Genomic DNA, 20,252 nt, shown 5'->3' with positions numbered 1-20,252 from the left:
TTGGTGGTGCCCAGACTCACAAACGAAGTGTTCACCTAGGTGGATACGGGTCTTGATGTGTCCCTTTATGGGACCGGTATGTTCCGTACTGTTATAGCAGTGCATCTAGTAACTCTAGTCTGTTCCGTTCTCGAGAAAATTCTTGTATTTCTGTTCTCAGTATTTCAGGTAATATTCTGTTCGAACTGTTATTTATAATGTTCTTTATGTATTTTAATGTTGTGGTATGAGTGTGATGTGATTTCGTGTTTTCATTGTATATTGTATATTGTATTGTGTCCAGATTACAGTTCAGTCATGCCTATATTTTCCAAGTTACGTCAGTTAAAAACTAGAAAGGGTCTGCTGGAAGCAGCAGTTCCTGTTCCGCCTAGGGACAGTCCAGGTCACTTTATGTATCAGAAACATGGCATAAGCGCCATATTATATCTAGATTTATGGGTAGAGTATACCAAACAGTTAGAAGAAAAGTATAGATGGCCCGTATCGGGTACATGGGATGCCGAATGTATCATGCGAGTAGAAGAAGCATTATGGAAAAAGAAAGCCAGACAGTCACAGAAAGATGCCATCGAGTTATGGCGTAAAGAAGCGCATAAAAGAACGGAAAAGGAAGTCAGAAAGTCAGAGTTAAGTAGAGAATCCCAAGGACGAGCCCAAGAAAGAGAATTAATCGAGATAGGTGAACAAGTCAAAGCCGAACAGTTAGACAGACAGAGGCATGCCCTCATTAAGGGTATGTATCCTCTTCTAGCCGAGGGCTTGCCAAAAGCGACCCCAGAGGCATCCAGTAATTTCCCGCCACCATTAGTTCCGACCAAGCTACGTCACAAACAGACCGCAGCTGATATTTTTATTTCGTCCTATTTGGACGACACAGTCCCAGAATATGCAAATCCTGTTCGCGCTCCGCCAGTCCCTGTAAATCAGGCACTTCCCGCTCCTCCAGACACCGGAGTACCTGTTACGGTACCCCCGGTCCAGCCCGCCATACAAGTCCAGCCTACATTTCCATTTCCCACTCTGCCAGGACGAAGAGCCTCAGTAGACCTAGACTCTAGTTTAGGGGCCGCAGGGGGAGGTCCTCCTCAAACCCCGCCGCCACACAAGCGTTTAACGTTAGCCGAATTACATGCACAAGCGTCACAGCGTACGCCTAGACATCAGACTGTAGCAGAAATAAGAAAATCCCTTGCCGAATGCTGCTATGATCCAGTCCCAGGCGAGGATAATATGGTTTTATATTCATTCCGCGTAAGAAAGGTGGCCGAGTATCTAGTCACCTTGTGGAAAAGTAAATTTTGCCATGTTCTGTGTCCCTACGCCTCATCCATCATATGTTATGTGTGCATGACCAATATGCATATGTTATTCCCCATGTCCGATTAATGACGCAATTCCAGTTGTGTCCACCTCTGGTATGTCATTTTCCAGTCCTCGTGAATACTACGAATATCAGGCCTATGTAAAGTTATGTTGCCACGTTTCTCAGTGTGCACGTTATTCCATTATAAAGTCCCCGTTTCTAGGCCTCAAAAGGGCCCGGACATCAGATTCAGCTCCTGTCTCCTGAAAGCCTCGCTGAGGAGCGATACAGCCCCCACCTGTATCCTCGACCCTTCACTTACTTCCTGCCTCGCAGTGCCCGGTGCAGCTTGGCTCTGCCTCTGAGTCTGCCAAAAGTATGTTATAGTTCCAGCTATCAGTTCAGTCCTCCTCTTCTGCATTCCTAAGCTACTGAACTGCATCAATAGTTTCCGTCATTGTCTAGCCTTCTCGTCTCCATGTTAGAGAGATACTGTATTTAATGGTCATTTAGTATTCTTCATCACGCATTTCATGTAGAATAATGCATGGTCCTGTCTTAGAATCAAGTTAGCTTTTCCCCTCATGACTCCTAGTTTATATCAACATGTTCCCTAAACATCAGATACCAGATAGGGTTTAGGTACATGTCGCTCCGACCCTCCAGACTCTAGTCTCTGCTCCTAGCACAGAGTTCGTAGCCCCCAGCTTCTCCTAGTAATACGTCATTGCCAGTTTTCGCGCACCATTAGGTTAGAGGTCCCGGCTCCTTAGGTAGCCCCCTCCAAAGTTTCCGCCCATTCATGACATGTTCTGTTACGTTTACACCACATGTCTATGTATACGCCCAGTTACACCTCTTTTCACTGTTATCTTTCGCGACTGCTACGCGTCACGCCTTCTGCTCCACCCACTGCTACGCCTACTGCAATGTAATGCTATGTGTTTGCGCTATGTATATAAGTTGATGTATTGTTATTAAAAGTTAGCGCGCTCATCCCAGATCAAGCCCCGGCAGCTGCTGGGCCCCAGTTGTCCTGCTGGGCCCCAGTTGTCCTGCTGGGCCCTGTCACCTCTGTTCCTATGCAGGTTGTCCTGATCCTGTCCTTATGCTGTAATAAACCTGCAGAAACTCCTACTACCTCGAATCTTGACTCTTATTTTATTGAGCTATCTGTTATTCATTCATTCATCCAAAAATAGATCCGGTATTATTTATTTATATACCACATAATGGCGCCCGAACAGGGACTTGCCCTTTCCCCACGCGTCGGTGAAGCCACGCCGACCCCCTGACCCTCTGCAGTCGTGACGGAACCATACCGTGCACTGGCAGATATTTCTGCTCCAAGTATCCCTCAGGCCCACGGAGGAGACGGAGGAGGCGGTCCAGCATCCGAACGAGACGGTGGAGGAACGCGGCGAGTCCCGACCAGAGCCCAAGCCAAGAGTCCAAGGTCCGAGGTATCCGGAGGCCCACCTGTAACTGAAGTCCGAAGTTCGTCGTCCGTCGTCCAGTCCAGTCCGAGGCCTTCCGTTCCGTGCTGCCCGGTGAGTACCATTGCTGGGGTAGTATCTAGACAGGACCAATCTAAATTGACTCCTGGTCCGTGGGTTGGTGGTGCCCAGACTCACAAACGAAGTGTTCACCTAGGTGGATACGGGTCTTGATGCGTCCCTTTGTGGGACCGGTATGTTCCGTACTGTTACAGCAGTGCATCCAGTAACTCTAGTCTGTTCCGTTCTCGAGAAAATCTGTTCTATTTCTGTTCTCAGTATTCCAGGTAATATTCTGTTCGAACTGTTATTTATAATGTTCTTCATGTATTTTACTGTTGTGGTATGAGTGCGACGTGATTTTGTGTTTTCATTGTGTATTGTATTGTGTCCAGATTACAGTTCAGTCATGCCACTCTTTTCCAAGTTACGTCAGATAAAAACTAGAAAGGGTCTGTTAGAAGAAGCGGTTCCTGTCCCACCCAGGGACAGTCCAGGTCACTTTATGTATCAGAAACATGGCATAAGCGCCATATTGTATCTAGATTTATGGGTAGAGTATACCAAACAGTTAGAAGAAAAGTATAGATGGCCCGTATCGGGTACATGGGATGCCGAATGTATCATGAGAGTAGAAGAAGCATTATGGAAAAAGAAAGCCAGACAGTCACAGAAAGATGCCATCGAGTTATGGCGTAAGGAAGCTCATAGAAGAACCGAGAAAGAGGTCAGAAAATCAGAGTTAAGTAGAGAATCCCAAGAACGAGCCCAAGAAAGAGAATTAATCGAGATAGGTGAACAAGTCAAAGCCGAACAGTCAGACAGACAGAGGCATGCCCTCATTAAGGGTATGTATCCTCTTCTTGCCGAAGGTGTGCCGAAAGCGACCCCAGAGGCATCTAGTAATTTCCCGCCACCATTAATTCCGACTAAGCTACGTCACAAACCGACCGCAGCTGATATTTTTATTTCGTCCTATCTGGACGACACAGTCCCAGAATATGCAAATCCCGTTCGCGCTCCGCCAGTCCCTGTAAACCAGGTAATTCATGCTCCTTCAGATACCGGGGTGCCCTTAACAGCTCCCCCGGCCCAGTCCGCCATACAAGTCCAGCCCACGTTACAATTACCGACCCTGCCAGGACGAAGAATGTCAGTCGACGATTCTAGTTTAGGGGCCGCAAGAGGAGGTCCTCCTCAAACCCCGCCGCCACACAAGCGTTTAACGTTAGCCGAATTACATGCACAAGCATCACAGCGTACGCCTAGATATCAGTCTGTTGCAGAAATAAGAAAATCCCTTGCCGAATGTTGCTATGATCCAGTCCCAGGCGAGGATAATATGGTTTTATATTCATTCCGCGTAAGAAAGGTGGCTGAGTATCTAGTCACCTTACCGAATATGAAAGAAGATCTAGACAGAATATATCGTTTCATCCGTACAGGGGATGATCCAGAAAGTATTGGCGAGATTATGTCTCAAAGGAAAGCCGAGATTCAGCTCATGATATTAAAGTTCCTGATCAATTGTCTAATAAGAGAACAAGACTACCCGTCTAAAGATTCCGCCGAAATGAGAATCCTGACAAGGTGGAGTGATAATATAGCCGAGGGTAAGCACAAGACCGTCGGTGCCATGGAGAGTATGTACAAGAAAATTCGTAAAGAAATAATAAGGTTACACGACCAGCGTAAAGCAGCACAAGTAAGCGAGAAAGAAAGTATCTCTGATCCTGAAGAGGAAGAGAACGAGAATCCCGCCAGAATAGCGTATGTAGGAAAATCCAGATTTCCAGATCGCCATTTACGCCTAGAACACAAGTCTATTTTTCATCATCCAGCACCAGAACAAGGTTCTCTAGAACAAGTATTTCAAGCTACCGATCACATCCTGAAATCACGAATCGGTTATAGTGAGTTAAGTACCATGCATGAACAAGAACTAGCCCGATCAGCAGTCCGATGGATTACTGATTCTACCACTTTTCCAGACGAAATAGTGGCACAAATGTTTCTGAAACTGCCCCCAGCCGAGCAACGACTGGTGGGTATGTATATGATCCAGCACCTCATTACTTTGTATGAGGGTCAACATTCTGATCCAGGTCCGTTGCATGATATCCTGAACGAGTTACTCCAGTATAGATGGAGAGGTCTAGGTACCGATTTAATTAGTGTCATTCTAGAACAGCGCCACAAATATAGAACGTTTCTGAATCCGCATTTTGTTCATGTCTCACCCCCAGAAAGTAAACCATTCTACATAGACAGACAGAATCCGTTACGAGAGGTCCACCCAGTCCAAGGGGCGGGTGGCGTAATGCAACGAGTGTTTGTATACACTCCGATTTCAAAGATGGAACTTCTTGAAATGAAGAAATTAATTCCCTGTCATGACAAAGATCCAGCAGGGTTCCATAGAGAATTAAAAGACATGCTCCGTATGGGAGAATACACTTACCCAGACATCATTAAAATGTTAAAGGTCCTGTTACCCGCAGGGGTATATGAAAAATTAAAAGAAAAAGAATGGGAGGTGGGAGAGAAAAAGATCGATTGGGCAGCTCTAGAAGCTGAAGACAAGGCACGAGTACCAGGTACCGGTCTTGGAGATAAATGTAAAGAATTACCAGAATTATTGATTCAAGTTTTACCCAGATTATTGACAACGAGAAAAGAAGACTGGGATGCAATCTCAGCCTGTAAACAGAAACAAGATGAAGATATTAGTGATTTTTATTCTAGATTTGAAAAATGTTTCAGTATCAACAGTGGTCTCAAGACAAGTAGTGAGTCATACCCTCATCTTTTTGTTACTAAATTAGTCGAGAATTCAAGCCCACAAATTAAAAATCGAGTTTTGAAAGTCGAAAGCACCTGGCAAGCAAATACTCCGTCCCAGATGCTCCAGATGCTCCAGTATCACCAGAATAGAATCAGAGAAGAGCAAGAACACGAGAGAAAACGTATGAAAGACACGAAAATGAAAGTGCTAGTTGCACAATCTGTTCCTCAAGACAGTCAGAAGAGGGGTCCGAATCAAGCCAGTCATCCTGCAGCTCCCGTTAAAGGGAACTGCAATTATTGTAAACAGCCAGGTCATTTTATAAACGAGTGTGCAGTTCTGAAACATAATATAGCTACTGGTAAGACTAAAGAAAGACCACGTCCGCCTAGACAAGAACAAGTTTCACAGATTCCTCAGCCACAGAATGCACAACAGACAGTTCCCGCACCGCAGCCTATCGCTGCAACACAGCATGTTACATCGCAGATGTACCAGTATGCACAGTCCGAGTATCCAGAGTACCAGCCATATTCATGAAATAGCCTAGAGAGGGAGGTAGGTTTGCCTCTCATCGAGATACCTGTAGATCAAGAAGGTCCCTATGTTCACAGTCAAGTATTAGGGAAAGACAGAAAGTTTTTGATCGATACAGGGGCAAGTAGGACCACAATTAGTCATGCCGAAGTTCCAGGGGCTCCGCTCTCAGGCTCAAGAAATGTTTCCCTTGGATTTTCAGGAAAGCCAATAGTTAATGAGATTTCAAAGCCAGTCACTCTAGAAGTAGGTCCATTGTCCCGTACTACTGATCTGTTACTCACTAAGTCATGTCCAGAAAATCTGTTAGGCATTAAGACACTGAAAGAGTTAGGTGCAGTTATTTGCTGTTCCCCAGAGGGAATACGTCTGTTCCTACGTGACTTTAAGGGTCACTATGTATTACGAGATTTTGATTCAAGATTGTCTAATGTTCCACAGCACTTATGGGCGCAAGGTCCAACTGATGTAGGTTATATGCAAATCACACCCCATCGTGTGACTCTCAAACCAGGTGTAGTGTTACCCCGAATCAGACAGTACAGATTGCCACCTGAGGCTGTAGCAGCCTTATCCAAAATTATTGACGAGCTCATGGCTCAAGGAGTAGTTGTAGAAACTGACTCCAATGTATGCAATTCTCCGATCATTCCAGTCATGAAACGTACTGATCCGAATGCACCCCCAGTATATCGATTAGTGATTGATTTACGAGAGCTTAATAAATGTATTATTCCTCAGTACCCAGTTGTCCCAGACATCTCTTCCCTGTTAACTGCTATTGATTCCGAAGCCATGTTTTTCACTGTCATTGACCTCAAGAATGCATTTTTTAGTGTTCCAATTCATCCAGACAGCCAGTTTCTTTTCGGATTTTGTTTAAATGGAAGGAGCTATATGTTTACACGCGCTCCTCAAGGTTTCACAGAAAGCCCTAGTATTTACAGTCAAGCACTCAAGAGACAACTAGACAACATTCACATGCCAACTGACACTGCCCTACTCCAGTATGTCGATGATCTACTGATCACAGCCCGTTCTGAACGTGCTTGCGAGCGAGCATCACTTACAGTTCTGTATTTTCTAGCCGAGATGGGGCACAAGGTGTCACCTTCGAAGCTTCAATTCTGTGTCCAGCAAGTGGTATACTTAGGACACTTGCTGTCCAAGAGGGGTAGGCAGTTGACACCCGACCGTATCCAGTTAATAGCGAGTCTTCCCCAGCCCAGAACCCAGAAGGAGGTACGTGCTTTTATCGGCCTTACTTCTTATTGTAGACAATGGATTCCCCAGTATGCATTTCTAGCCAAGCCACTGATACAGTTAACGACACAGGAGGCAGCCGTATCGACTGTCCTCCCTTGGACATCTGACCATACACTTAGTTTCAACGAGTTAAAGAAAGCCCTATGTCAAGCTCCAGTTCTAGCTACACCGAACTACAGTAAGCCTTTTACACTTTTCGTTACTGAACGCGAAGGTACAGCATTATCTGTTCTCACACAAGATCAAGCAGGACAATACAAGCCCTGTGCTTATTTTTCGAGCACATTAGATCCAGTCGCCCAGGCGTTGCCTGCGTGCCTCAAGTCAGTTGCAGCCACAGCACTAGCTATCAGACAAAGTGATTCCATAGTTTTAGGACATTCTCTGACCGTACAAGTCCCACATTCAGTAGAAGTTCTTTTAAACCGAACACAAACACAGCACTTGACAATTGCACGTTTAACAGGTTATGAATTGACACTGTTCCAGCCACACATAGAAATTAGACGCTGCAACGTCCTGAATCCTGCTACACTGTTACCATCAGTTAATTCAAATCCAGACCCACATGACTGTGTGGAAGTAGTTAACATTACGACAAAGCCAAGACAAGACCTGACAGACATTCCGTTACCAGATCCTGACCTGACACTTTATGTGGATGGTTCATGTATGAGAACTAGTACAGGAGAACTAGTCGCCGCGTATGCAGTGACTACTGACACCGACGTTATTGAAACACACCGTATTGACACCCTGTCTGCTCAAGCAGCAGAGCTAGTCGCTCTGACACAAGCCTGTATACACGCCAAGAACCTGAAAGTTAATGTTTACACAGATTCACGTTACGCATTCGGAGTTGTACACGACTTCGGAGTGCTCTGGCAGGAGAGAGGTTTCATGACTTCTCATGGAACCAAGATTCAGCATGGTCTCCTTATTCAAGCCCTGTTAGATGCCATACATTTACCGACATCCATTGCTATCATGAAGTGCAAAGCACATACGAAAGTTACTGACATTATTTCCCAAGGTAATGATCTAGCAGACCGCACAGCCAAGCTTACAGCACAGACTCCAGACATTCCAGTTAATCAGACACATACTCCAGATCCGATTACATGCATGACAGTTAAGGACCCTACTCAAGACGTCATAGATATACAGTTACATGCTACTCCTGAAGAAATCAAGAAATGGTATGAACAAGGAGGGGTCCAGACAGATCAAGGATGGTTAACGAAGGGTAGAGCCACATGGTTTCTCCCCGATTCTATGGTTCAAGTCATTATCAATACCGCACATAGTCCAGCACATTTAGGAGAAAAAGCTATGTTAGACAGTATCCAGAACATTTGGTTCAACAAGCATTTACGAGCTGCAGCCAAGCAGAAAGTCCGCACCTGTATGATATGTTGTCAGTTTAATCCAGGTAAAAGTGTCCCGGTGGAACAAGGTGGTTTCCAGCCCCCTGACCACCCTTTTGAGGTCCTCCAGATGGATTATATTCAGATGGAGCGATGTCGAGGTTTCAAGTATGTCCTTGTAGTTGTATGCGCTTTGTCCAGGTGGACAGAAGCATATCCAGTCCCAGATTACACAGCCGCGACCACTGCCAAGCAGTTGGTTCGTGAATTTTTCCCTAGATATGGACTCCCTAGAGTCGTATATTCTGATAACGGTCAGCCATTCTCATCTGAACTCATGAAGCACGTTTCCCTTTTGTTAGGGTACCAGTGGAAGTTCCATTGTGTACGCCATCCTGAAGCAGCCGGTCTCGTAGAGAGACATAATCAGACCCTGAAAATCCGCATTGCTAAAATCTGTAAAGAAAAAGGTGTGGACTGGCTAGTAGCTCTGCCAGTCGCTTTGTTTTATATGCGCATGGTCGCACATTCCAGATCAGGTCTGTCCCCGTATGAGGTCGTATTCGGCCGCCCCCCTAACATGTGGGGTACTCCTAGACCCCGAAGTATTACTGATGTTTCATGTAATATGCTGACAGATTACCTAGCTTCCTTGATGTCTGCCCTCAACTCATGTCGTTCACAGGTTGCTGCCGCCTTTCCAGACAATACCGAGGTGGCACCGCATGAAATCGTTCCAGGCTCCCTAGTGATGATCAGAAATTTCGACAGATCAAGTCCGCTGGAACCACGTTGGAAGGAGCCACGTCAGGTCCTCCTCACCACCCGTACTGCCGTCAAGTTGGAAGGCAGAAAAGGATGGGTCCATCTGTCTCATGTTAAACTTTTCAAAGGACTGAAATCCGTTTCTAAAAACATTTCCCAGGATTTGAAGGACTGCCAGAATATTGCTCTTAAGGACTGTCCCGCACAAGACATTATTACAACCCCTCCCTTGTTAGAGAAAACTCCGCAGCAGGAGTATAAGTTAAAGCTCAGGTCTAGTAAAATAAGTCAGTCAGTTTGATTGTATAAGTCCTCCCCTAGGTGAAACGGTTAGACTGTTTCTGACATGTATAAAATAGACCCCCATAGTGAGAGAGTCAGTCAAAGTTCAATCAGATGTATCGTTTTTCTAAGTTTCGTATTATTCATCAGCATAATGATTTCCTGCACCAGCTATGCGTTCTATCTGTATTGTCCAGTTCCTCATGTAAATATGTCTGCTAATGCTACAGTAGAGCACACGTTTAGTGATCTGCCTCCTCATGAACTCTCTTACCGCCTCGCTATGCGCAACAACACATTTATCCGTATGTTACATTATTCACACCAGACCAGCAATGCCACTAATTGTTGGGTGTGTGGTCGACTCCCCCCTTTTCAGACACCGAAGGGAGTTCTGCCACTGTTTCCTTATCCATTCTCACATAATGGTTCGTGTGGAGCATGGTCCACGTTAACGTCATCCTCAACAGATATGTCTTTTCTTAACAGTACATGTTTTTCAGACAAGCAAGGTTTCCCCCACAGAACAGGTTTAGATCTAGAAAATGAAGTATATAATTTAGGTAATTATTCGTCGAATTTCATGGTCCTGAATGTTCAGTCTGATACTACTCCAGACTTACCTGCTATTTCAGTACTACCTGTCAAAGGCGAATTATGTGTCCGTAGTTATGGTTCCGTACATGTAGGTCATAGTGAATGTACTACTGTTGTCCAGTATAGTGACAGTGGGAAATCTGTTTTCAAAGCTTCACGTCATTCTTATTTTATTTGTGGTCAAACTGCATATGTCCGTCTGCCCCTCGATTGGGAGGGAACCTGTTACATTGCTTTCTTACTGCCACCTGTTTTCCTAGCCCCATCTGATTATCACAGAAACACACATCTAGTACACATTAGACATAGAAGGGAGTCCCCAATTGTCGATTATACTGAAACTACTCTAGAACAGTATACAGATTTCAATAAAGGTTTCTTCTTCTTTGTAGGACCTGTCCAGAATAGTAAACTGATCCGTAGGTTAACAAGAACCCTTGAAGCTGTAGTAAATGAGACTGCCTCTGCTCTAGGTAACTTAACCGAAGAACAATCTGCTATGAGATTTGTCGTTTTGCAAAATCGTCTCGTCCTTGACGTCATACTGGCCGATAGGGGCGGGGCCTGTAGAGTCATCGGATCTAGTTGCTGCATTTTCATTCCAAATAACGCGCCGTCTGTTTATTCAGCTATAACCAGACTCCATAAAATTGCACATCTGTTACACCAAGACCCAGGCATCTGGACATGGTCAGGTTGGTTCTGGAATATAATTTCCGCATGGGGATGGAAAGTCCTGTCCTTTCTAGGTATTGCAGTAGCGATCATATTTAGCTGCTGCCTCTGTATACAATGTGGCCCTGCGATTTGCAGCATGTGTGCTACCTCTTGTATTCCTAGTCCCAAGCCCCGTTCTAAATCCCGTTCCAAGACAATTCGAGACGAGCAAATGGTACTGTATGAAATGATAGACGGTATCATGAAAATTGATGTTTCCTGATGGAAACGTAGTGACAAGGAGGGAATGTGGAAAAGTAAATTTTGCCATGTTCTGTGTCCCTACGCCTCATCCATCATATGTTATGTGTGCATGACCAATATGCATATGTTATTCCCCATGTCCGATTAATGACGCAATTCCAGTTGTGTCCACCTCTGGTATGTCATTTTCCAGTCCTCGTGAATACTACGAATATCAGGCCTATGTAAAGTTATGTTGCCACGTTTCTCAGTGTGCACGTTATTCCATTATAAAGTCCCCGTTTCTAGGCCTCAAAAGGGCCCGGACATCAGATTCAGCTCCTGTCTCCTGAAAGCCTCGCTGAGGAGCGATACAGCCCCCACCTGTATCCTCGACCCTTCACTTACTTCCTGCCTCGCAGTGCCCGGTGCAGCTTGGCTCTGCCTCTGAGTCTGCCAAAAGTATGTTATAGTTCCAGCTATCAGTTCAGTCCTCCTCTTCTGCATTCCTAAGCTACTGAACTGCATCAATAGTTTCCGTCATTGTCTAGCCTTCTCGTCTCCATGTTAGAGAGATACTGTATTTAATGGTCATTTAGTATTCTTCATCACGCATTTCATGTAGAATAATGCATGGTCCTGTCTTAGAATCAAGTTAGCTTTTCCCCTCATGACTCCTAGTTTATATCAACATGTTCCCTAAACATCAGATACCAGATAGGGTTTAGGTACATGTCGCTCCGACCCTCCAGACTCTAGTCTCTGCTCCTAGCACAGAGTTCGTAGCCCCCAGCTTCTCCTAGTAATACGTCATTGCCAGTTTTCGCGCACCATTAGGTTAGAGGTCCCGGCTCCTTAGGTAGCCCCCTCCAAAGTTTCCGCCCATTCATGACATGTTCTGTTACGTTTACACCACATGTCTATGTATACGCCCAGTTACACCTCTTTTCACTGTTATCTTTCGCGACTGCTACGCGTCACACCTTCTGCTCCACCCACTGCTACGCCTACTGCAATGTAATGCTATGTGTTTGCGCTATGTATATAAGTTGATGTATTGTTATTAAAAGTTAGCGCGCTCATCCCAGATCAAGCCCCGGCAGCTGCTGGGCCCCAGTTGTCCTGCTGGGCCCCAGTTGTCCTGCTGGGCCCTGTCACCTCTGTTCCTATGCAGGTTGTCCTGATCCTGTCCTTATGCTGTAATAAACCTGCAGAAACTCCTACTACCTCGAATCTTGACTCTTATTTTATTGAGCTATCTGTTATTCATTCATTCATCCAAAAATAGATCCGGTATTATTTATTTATATACCACAACCTTACCGAATATGAAAGAAGATCTAGACAGAATATATCGTTTCATCCGTACAGGGGATGATCCAGAAAGTATTAGCGAGACTATGTCTCAAAGGAAAGCCGAGATCCAGCTCATGATATTAAAGTTCCTGATCAATTGTCTAATAAGAGAACAAGATTACCCGTCTAAAGATTCCGCCGAAATGAGAATCCTGACAAGGTGGAGTGATAATATAGCCGAGGGTAAGCACAAGACCGTCAGTGCTATGGAGAGTATGTACAAGAAAATCCGTAAAGAGATAATAAAGATACACGAACAGCGTAAAGCAGCACAAGTAAGCGAGAAAGAAAGTATCTCTGATCCCGAAGAAGAAGAGGACGAGAATCCCGCCAGAATAGCGTATGTAGGAAAATCTAGATTTCCAGATCGCCATTTACGCCTAGAACCCAAGTCTATTTTTCATCATTCAGCACCAGAACAAGGTTCTCTAGAACAAGTATTTCAAGCTACTGATCACATTCTGAAATCACGAGTCGGTTACAGTGAATTAAGTACTATGCACGAACAAGAACTAGCCCGATCAGCAGTCCGATGGATTACTGATTCTACCACTTTTCCAGACGAAATAGTGGCACAAATGTTTCTGAAACTGCCCCCAGCCGAGCAACGACTGGTGGGTATGTATATGATTCAGCACCTCATTACTCTGTATGAGGGTCAACACTCTGATCCAGGTCCGTTACATGATATTCTGAACGAGTTACTCCAGTACAAATGGAGAGGTCTAGGTACCGATTTAATTAGTGTAATTCTAGAACAGCGCCACAAATATAGAACGTTCTTGAACCCGCATTTTGTTCATGTCTCACCCCCAGAAAGTAAACCGTTTTACATAGACAGACAGAATCCGTTACGAGAAGTCCACCCAGTCAGAGGGACGGGTGGCGAAATGCAACGAGTGTTTGTATACACTCCAATATCAAAGATGGAACTTCTTGAAATGAAGAAATTAATTCCCTGTCATGACAAAGATCCAGCGGGGTTCCATCGAGAATTAAAAGACATGCTCCGTATGGGAGAATACACTTACCCAGATATCATTAAAATGTTAAAGGTCCTGTTACCCGCAGGGGTGTATGAAAAGTTAAAGGAAAAAGAATGGGAGGTGGGAGAGAAAAAGATAGATTGGGCAGCTCTAGAAGCTGAAGACAAGGCACGAGTACCAGGTACCGGTCTTGGAGATAAATGTAAAGAATTACCAGAATTATTGATTCAAGTTTTACCCAGATTATTGACAACTAGAAAAGAAGACTGGGATGCAATCTCAGCCTGTAAACAGAAACAAGATGAAGATATTAGTGATTTTTATTCTAGGTTTGAAAAATGTTTCAGTATTAACAGTGGTCTCAAGACAAGTAGTGAGTCTTACCCTCACCTTTTCGTTACTAAATTAGTCGAGAATTCAAGCCCATCAATTAAAAACCGAGTTCTGAAAGTCGAAAGCACCTGGCAAGCAAATACCCCGTCCCAGATGCTCCAGATGCTCCAGTATCACCAGAATAGAATTAGGGAAGAGCAAGAACACGAGAGAAAACGTATGAAAGACACGAAAATGAAAGTGCTGGTTGCACAATCTGTTCCTCAAGACAGTCAGAAGAGGGGTCCGAATCAAGTCAGTCATCCTGCAGCTCCCGTTAAAGGGAACTGCAATTATTGTAAACAGCCAGGTCATTTTATAAACGAGTGTGCAGTTCTGAAACACAACATAGCTACTGGTAAGACTAAAGAAAGACCACGTCCGCTTAGACAAGAAAAAGTTTCACAGACTCCTCAGTCACAGAATGCACAACAGACAGTTACAGTACCGCAGCCTATTGCTGCAACACAGCATGTCACATCACAGATGTACCAGTATGCACAGTCTGAGTATCCAGAGTACCAGCCATATTCATGAAACAGCCTAGAGAGGGAGGTAGGCTTGCCTCTCATCGAGATACCTGTAGATCAAGAAGGTCCCTATGTTCACAGTCAAGTATTAGGGAAAGACAGAAAGTTTTTGATCGATACAGGGGCAAGTAGGACCACAATTAGTCATGCCGAAGTTCCAGGGGCTCCGCTCTCAGGCTCAAGAAATGTTTCCCTTGGATTTTCAGGAAAGCCAATAGTTAATGAGATATCTAAGCCAGTTACTCTAGAAGTAGGTCCATTGTCCCGCACTACTGATCTGTTACTTACTAAGTCATGTCCAGAAAATCTGTTAGGCATTAAGACACTGAAAGAGTTAGGTGCAGTCATTTGCTGTTCCCCAGAGGGAATACGTCTGTTCCTACGTGACTTCAAGGGTCACTATGTACTACGAGATTTTGATTCGAGATTGTCTAAAGTTCCGCAGCATTTATGGGCGCAAGGTCCAACTGATGTAGGTTATATGCAAATCACACCCTATCGTGTGACTCTCAAGCCAGGTGTAGTGTTACCACGAATCAGACAGTACAGATTGCCACCTGAGGCTGTAGCAGCCTTATCCAAAATTATTGACGAGCTCGTGGCTCAAGGAGTAGTTGTAGAAACTGACTCCAATGTATGTAATTCTCCGATCATTCCAGTCATGAAACGTACTGATCCAAATGCACCCCCAGTATATCGATTAGTGATTGATTTACGAGAGCTTAATAAATGTATTATTCCTCAGTACCCAGTTGTCCCAGATATCTCTTCCCTATTGACAACCATTGATTCCGAAGCCACATTCTTCACTGTCATAGACCTCAAGAATGCATTTTTTAGTGTTCCAATTCATCCAGACAGCCAGTTTCTTTTCGGATTTTGTTTTAATGGAAGGAGCTATATGTTCACACGCGCTCCTCAAGGTTTCACAGAAAGCCCTAGTATTTACAGTCAAGCACTCAAGAGACAACTAGACAACATTCATATGCCAACTGACACTGCCCTGCTCCAGTATGTCGATGATCTACTGATCACAGCCCGTTCTGAACGTGCTTGCGAGCGAGCGTCACTTACAGTACTGTATTTCCTAGCCGAGATGGGGCACAAGGTGTCACCTTCGAAGCTTCAATTCTGTGTCCAGCAAGTGGTATACTTAGGACACTTGCTGTCCAAGAGGGGTAGGCAGTTGACACCCGACCGTATCCAGTTGATAGCGAGTCTTCCCCAGCCCAGAACCCAGAAGGAGGTACGTGCCTTTATCGGCCTCACTTCTTACTGCAGACAATGGATTCCCCAGTATGCATTTCTAGCCAAGCCACTGATACAGTTAACGACACAGGAGGCAGCCGTATCGACTGTCCTCCCTTGGACATCTGAACATACACTTAGTTTCAACGAGTTAAAGAAAGCCCTATGCCAAGCTCCAGTTCTAGCTACACCGAACTACAGTAAGCCTTTTACACTTTTCGTTACTGAACGTGAAGGTACAGCATTATCTGTTCTTACACAAGATCAAGCAGGACAATACAAGCCCTGTGCTTATTTTTCTAGCACATTAGATCCAGTCGCCCAGGCGTTGCCTGTGTGCCTCAAGTCAGTTGCAGCCACAGCACTAGCTATCAGACAAAGTGATTCCATAGTTTTAGGACATTCCCTGACAGTACAAGTCCCACATTCCGTGGAAGTTCTTTTGAACCGAACACAAACTCAGCACTTGACAATTGCACGTTTAACAGGTTATGAATTGACACTGTTCCAGCCACACATAGAAATTAGACGCTGCAACGTCCTGAATCCTGCTACACTGTTACCATCAGTTAGTTCAAATTCTGACCCACATGACTGTGTGGAAGTAATTAACATTACGACAAAGCCAAGACAAGACCTGACAGACATTCCGTTACCAGATCCCGATCTGACACTCTATGTGGATGGTTCATGTATGAGAACTAGTACAGGAGAACTAGTCGCCGCATATGCAGTAACTACTGACACTGAAGTTATTGAAACACACCGTATTGATACCCTGTCCGCTCAAGCAGCAGAGCTAGTCGCTCTGACACAAGCCTGTATACACGCCAAGAACCTGAAAGTTAATGTTTACACAGATTCACGTTACGCATTTGGAGTTGTACACGACTTCGGAGTGCTCTGGCAGGAGAGAGGTTTCATGACTTCTCATGGAACCAAGATTCAGCATGGTCTCCTTATTCAAGCCCTGTTAGATGCTATACATTTACCGACATCCATTGCTATCATGAAATGCAAAGCACATACGAAAATTACTGACATTATTTCCCAAGGTAATGATCTAGCAGATCGCACAGCCAAGCTTACAGCACAGACTCCAGACATTCCAGTTAACATGACACATACTCCAGATCCGACTACATGCATGACAGTTAAGGACCCTACTCAAGATGTCATAGATATCCAGTTACATGCTACTCCCGATGAAATCAAGAAATGGTCTGAACAAGGAGGGGTCCAGACAGATCAAGGATGGTTAACAAAGGGTAGAACCGCATGGTTTCTCCCCGACTCTATGGTTCAAGTCATCATTAATACCGCACATAGTCCAGCACATTTAGGAGAAAAAGCTATGTTAGACAGTATCCAGAACATTTGGTTCAACAAGCATTTACGAGCTGCAGCCAAGCAGAAAGTCCGTACCTGTATGATATGTTGTCAGTTTAATCCAGGTAAAAGTGTCCCGGTGGAACAAGGTGGTTTCCAGCCCCCTGACCACCCTTTTGAGGTCCTCCAGATGGATTATATTCAGATGGAGCGATGTCGAGGTTTCAAGTATGTCCTTGTAGTTGTATGCGCTTTGTCCAGATGGACAGAGGCATATCCAGTCCCAGATTACACAGCCGCGACCACTGCCAAGCAGTTGGTTCGTGAGTTTTTCCCTCGATATGGACTCCCTAGAGTCGTATATTCTGATAACGGTCAGCCATTCTCATCTGAGTTGATGAAGCACGTTTCCCTGTTGTTAGGGTACCAGTGGAAGTTCCATTGTGTACGCCATCCTGAAGCAGCCGGTCTAGTCGAGAGACATAATCAGACCCTGAAAATCCGTATTGCCAAAGTTTGTAAAGAAAAAGGTGTGGACTGGCTAGTAGCTCTGCCAGTCGCTTTATTTTATATGCGTATGGTCGCACATTCCAGATCAGGTCTGTCCCCGTATGAGGTCGTATTCGGCCGCCCCCCTAACATGTGGGGTACTCCTAGACCCCGAAGTATTACCGATGTTTCATGTAATATGTTGACAGATTACCTAGCTTCCTTGATGTCTGCCCTCAACTCATGTCGTTCACAGGTTGCTGCCGCCTTTCCAGACAACACCGAGGTGGCACCGCATGAAATCGTTCCAGGTTCCCTTGTGATGGTCCGAAATTTTGACAGATCAAGTCCGCTGGAGCCTCGTTGGAAAGAGCCACGTCAGGTCCTCTTGACCACCCGTACTGCCGTCAAGCTGGAAGGCAGGAAGGGGTGGGTCCATCTTTCTCATGTAAAACTTTTCAATGGATTGAAACCAGTCTCCAAGAACATTTCCAAGGATTCCCAAGATTCTAAAGACTGCCAAAACATTGTTTTAAAGGACTGTCCCGCAAAAGACATTACTACAACCCCTCCCTTGTTAGAGAAAACTCCGCAACAGGAGTATAAGTTAAAGCTCAGGTCTAGCAAAATAAGTCAGTCAGTTTGATTGTATAAGTCCTCCCCTAGGTGAAACGGTTAGACTGTTTCTGACATGTATAAAATAGACCCCCATAGTGAGAGAGTCAGTCAAAGTTCAATCAGATGTATCGTTTTTCTAAGTTTCATATTATTCATCAGCATTATGATTTCCTGCATCAGCTATGCGTTCTATCTGTATTTTCCAGTTCCTCATGTAAATATGTCTGCTAATGCTACAGTAGAGCACACGTTTAGTGATCTGCCTCCTCACGAATATTCTTACCGCCTCGCTATGCGCAACAACTCATTTATCCGTATGTTACATTACTCACACCAGACCAGCAATGCCACTAATTGTTGGGTGTGTGGTCGACTCCCCCCTTTCCAGACACCGAAGGGAGTTCTGCCACTCTTTCCTTATCCTTTTTCACATAATGGTTCGTGTGGAGCATGGTCCACGTTAACGTCATCCGCAACAGATATGTCTTTTCTTAACAGTACATGTTTTCCAGATAAGCAAGGTTTCCCCCACAGAACAGGTTTAGATCTAGAAAATGAAGTTTATAATTTAGGTAATTATTCGTCGAATTTCATGGTCCTGAATGTTCAGTCTGATACTACTCCAGACTCACCTGCTATTTCAGTACTACCAGTCAAAGGCGAATTATGTGTCCGTAGTTATGGTTCTGTACACGTAGGACATAGTGAATGTACTACTGTTATCAAGTATAGTGACAGTGGGAAATCTATTTTTAAAGCTTCACGTCATTCTTATTTTGTTTGTGGTCAAACCGCATATGTTCGTCTGCCCCTCGATTGGGAGGGAACCTGTTACATTGCCTTCCTACTGCCACCTGTTTTCCTAGCCCCACCTGACTACCATAGGAATTCCTTCCTAGTACATACTAGACACAAGAGAAATCTCCCGATTGTCGATTATACTGAAACCGCCGCAGAACAATTCATTGATATAGATAAAGGTGTTTTCCCTTATTTAGGTACAGTTGTAAATAGTAAGCTAATCCGTAGGTTAACAAGAACCCTTGAAGCAGTAGTAGATGAGACTGCCTCCGCTCTAGGTAACCTAACCGAAGAGCAATCCTTTATGAGAATTGTCGTTTTACAGAATCGTCTCGTCCTTGACGTCATACTGGCCGATAGGGGCGGGGCCTGTAGAGTTCTCGGATCTAGTTGCTGCATTTTCATTCCAAATAACGCGCCGTCTGTTTATTCAGCTATAACCAGACTCCATAAAATTGCCCATCTGTTACACCAAGATCCAGGCACCTGGACATGGTCCGGTTGGTTCTGGAATATAATTTCCGCCTGGGGATGGAAAGTCCTGTCCTTTCTAGGTATTGCAGTAGCGATCATATTCAGCTGCTGCCTCTGTATACAATGTGGCCCTGCGATTTGCGGCATGTGTGCTACCTCTTGTATTCCTAGTCCCAAGCCCCGTTCTAAATCCCGTTCCAAGACAATTCGAGACGAGCAAATGGTACTGTATGAAATGATAGATGGTATCATGAATATTGATGTTTCCTGATGGAAACGTAGTGACAAGGAGGGAATGTGGAAAAGTAAATTTTGCCATGTTCTGTGTCCCTACGCCGCATCCATCATAGGTTATGTGTGCATGACCAATATGCATATGTTATTCCCCATGTCCGATGAATGACGCAATTACAGTTGTGTCCACCTCTAGTATGCCAGTTTCCAGTCCTCGTGAATACTACGAATATCAGGCCTATGTAAAGTTACGTTGCCACGTTTTCTCAGTGTGCACGTTATTCCATTATAAAGTCCCCGTTTCCAGGCCTCAACAGGGCCCGGACATCAGATTCAGCTCCTGTCTCCTGAAAGCCTCGCTGAGGAGCGATACAGCCCCCACCTGTATCCTCGACCTTTCACTTACTTCCTGCCTCGCAGTGCCCGGTGCAGCTTGGCTCTGCCTCTGAGTCTGCCAAGACTATGTTATGATTCCAGCTATCAGTTTAGTCCTCCTTCTCTGCATTCCTAAGCT

At 44.8% G+C, this 20,252-nt stretch overlaps 2 protein-coding genes across 4 annotated transcripts in view; both read left to right on the top strand.

The window, feature by feature from the left end:
- LOC144766815 (uncharacterized) overlaps window positions 1-20,252 on the top strand; it is a 502,863-nt gene that overhangs the window by 237,084 nt on the left and 245,527 nt on the right. The window lies entirely within an intron of this gene.
- Window positions 445-6,736, top strand: LOC144766813 (uncharacterized). The gene is made up of 2 exons (XM_078650539.1): window positions 445-682; window positions 3,597-6,736. Exons 1-2 carry the CDS (start codon window positions 514-516, stop codon window positions 6,125-6,127), a joined length of 2,700 nt encoding a protein of 899 aa, XP_078506665.1. The 5' UTR covers window positions 445-513; the 3' UTR covers window positions 6,128-6,736.

This window comes from Lissotriton helveticus, chromosome 7, assembly GCF_964261635.1.
Source record: "Lissotriton helveticus chromosome 7, aLisHel1.1, whole genome shotgun sequence".
NCBI lineage: Eukaryota > Metazoa > Chordata > Amphibia > Caudata > Salamandridae > Lissotriton > Lissotriton helveticus.
Note: the sequence above shows the minus strand (reverse complement) of the source record. Positions and strands in the feature narration are given on the sequence as shown.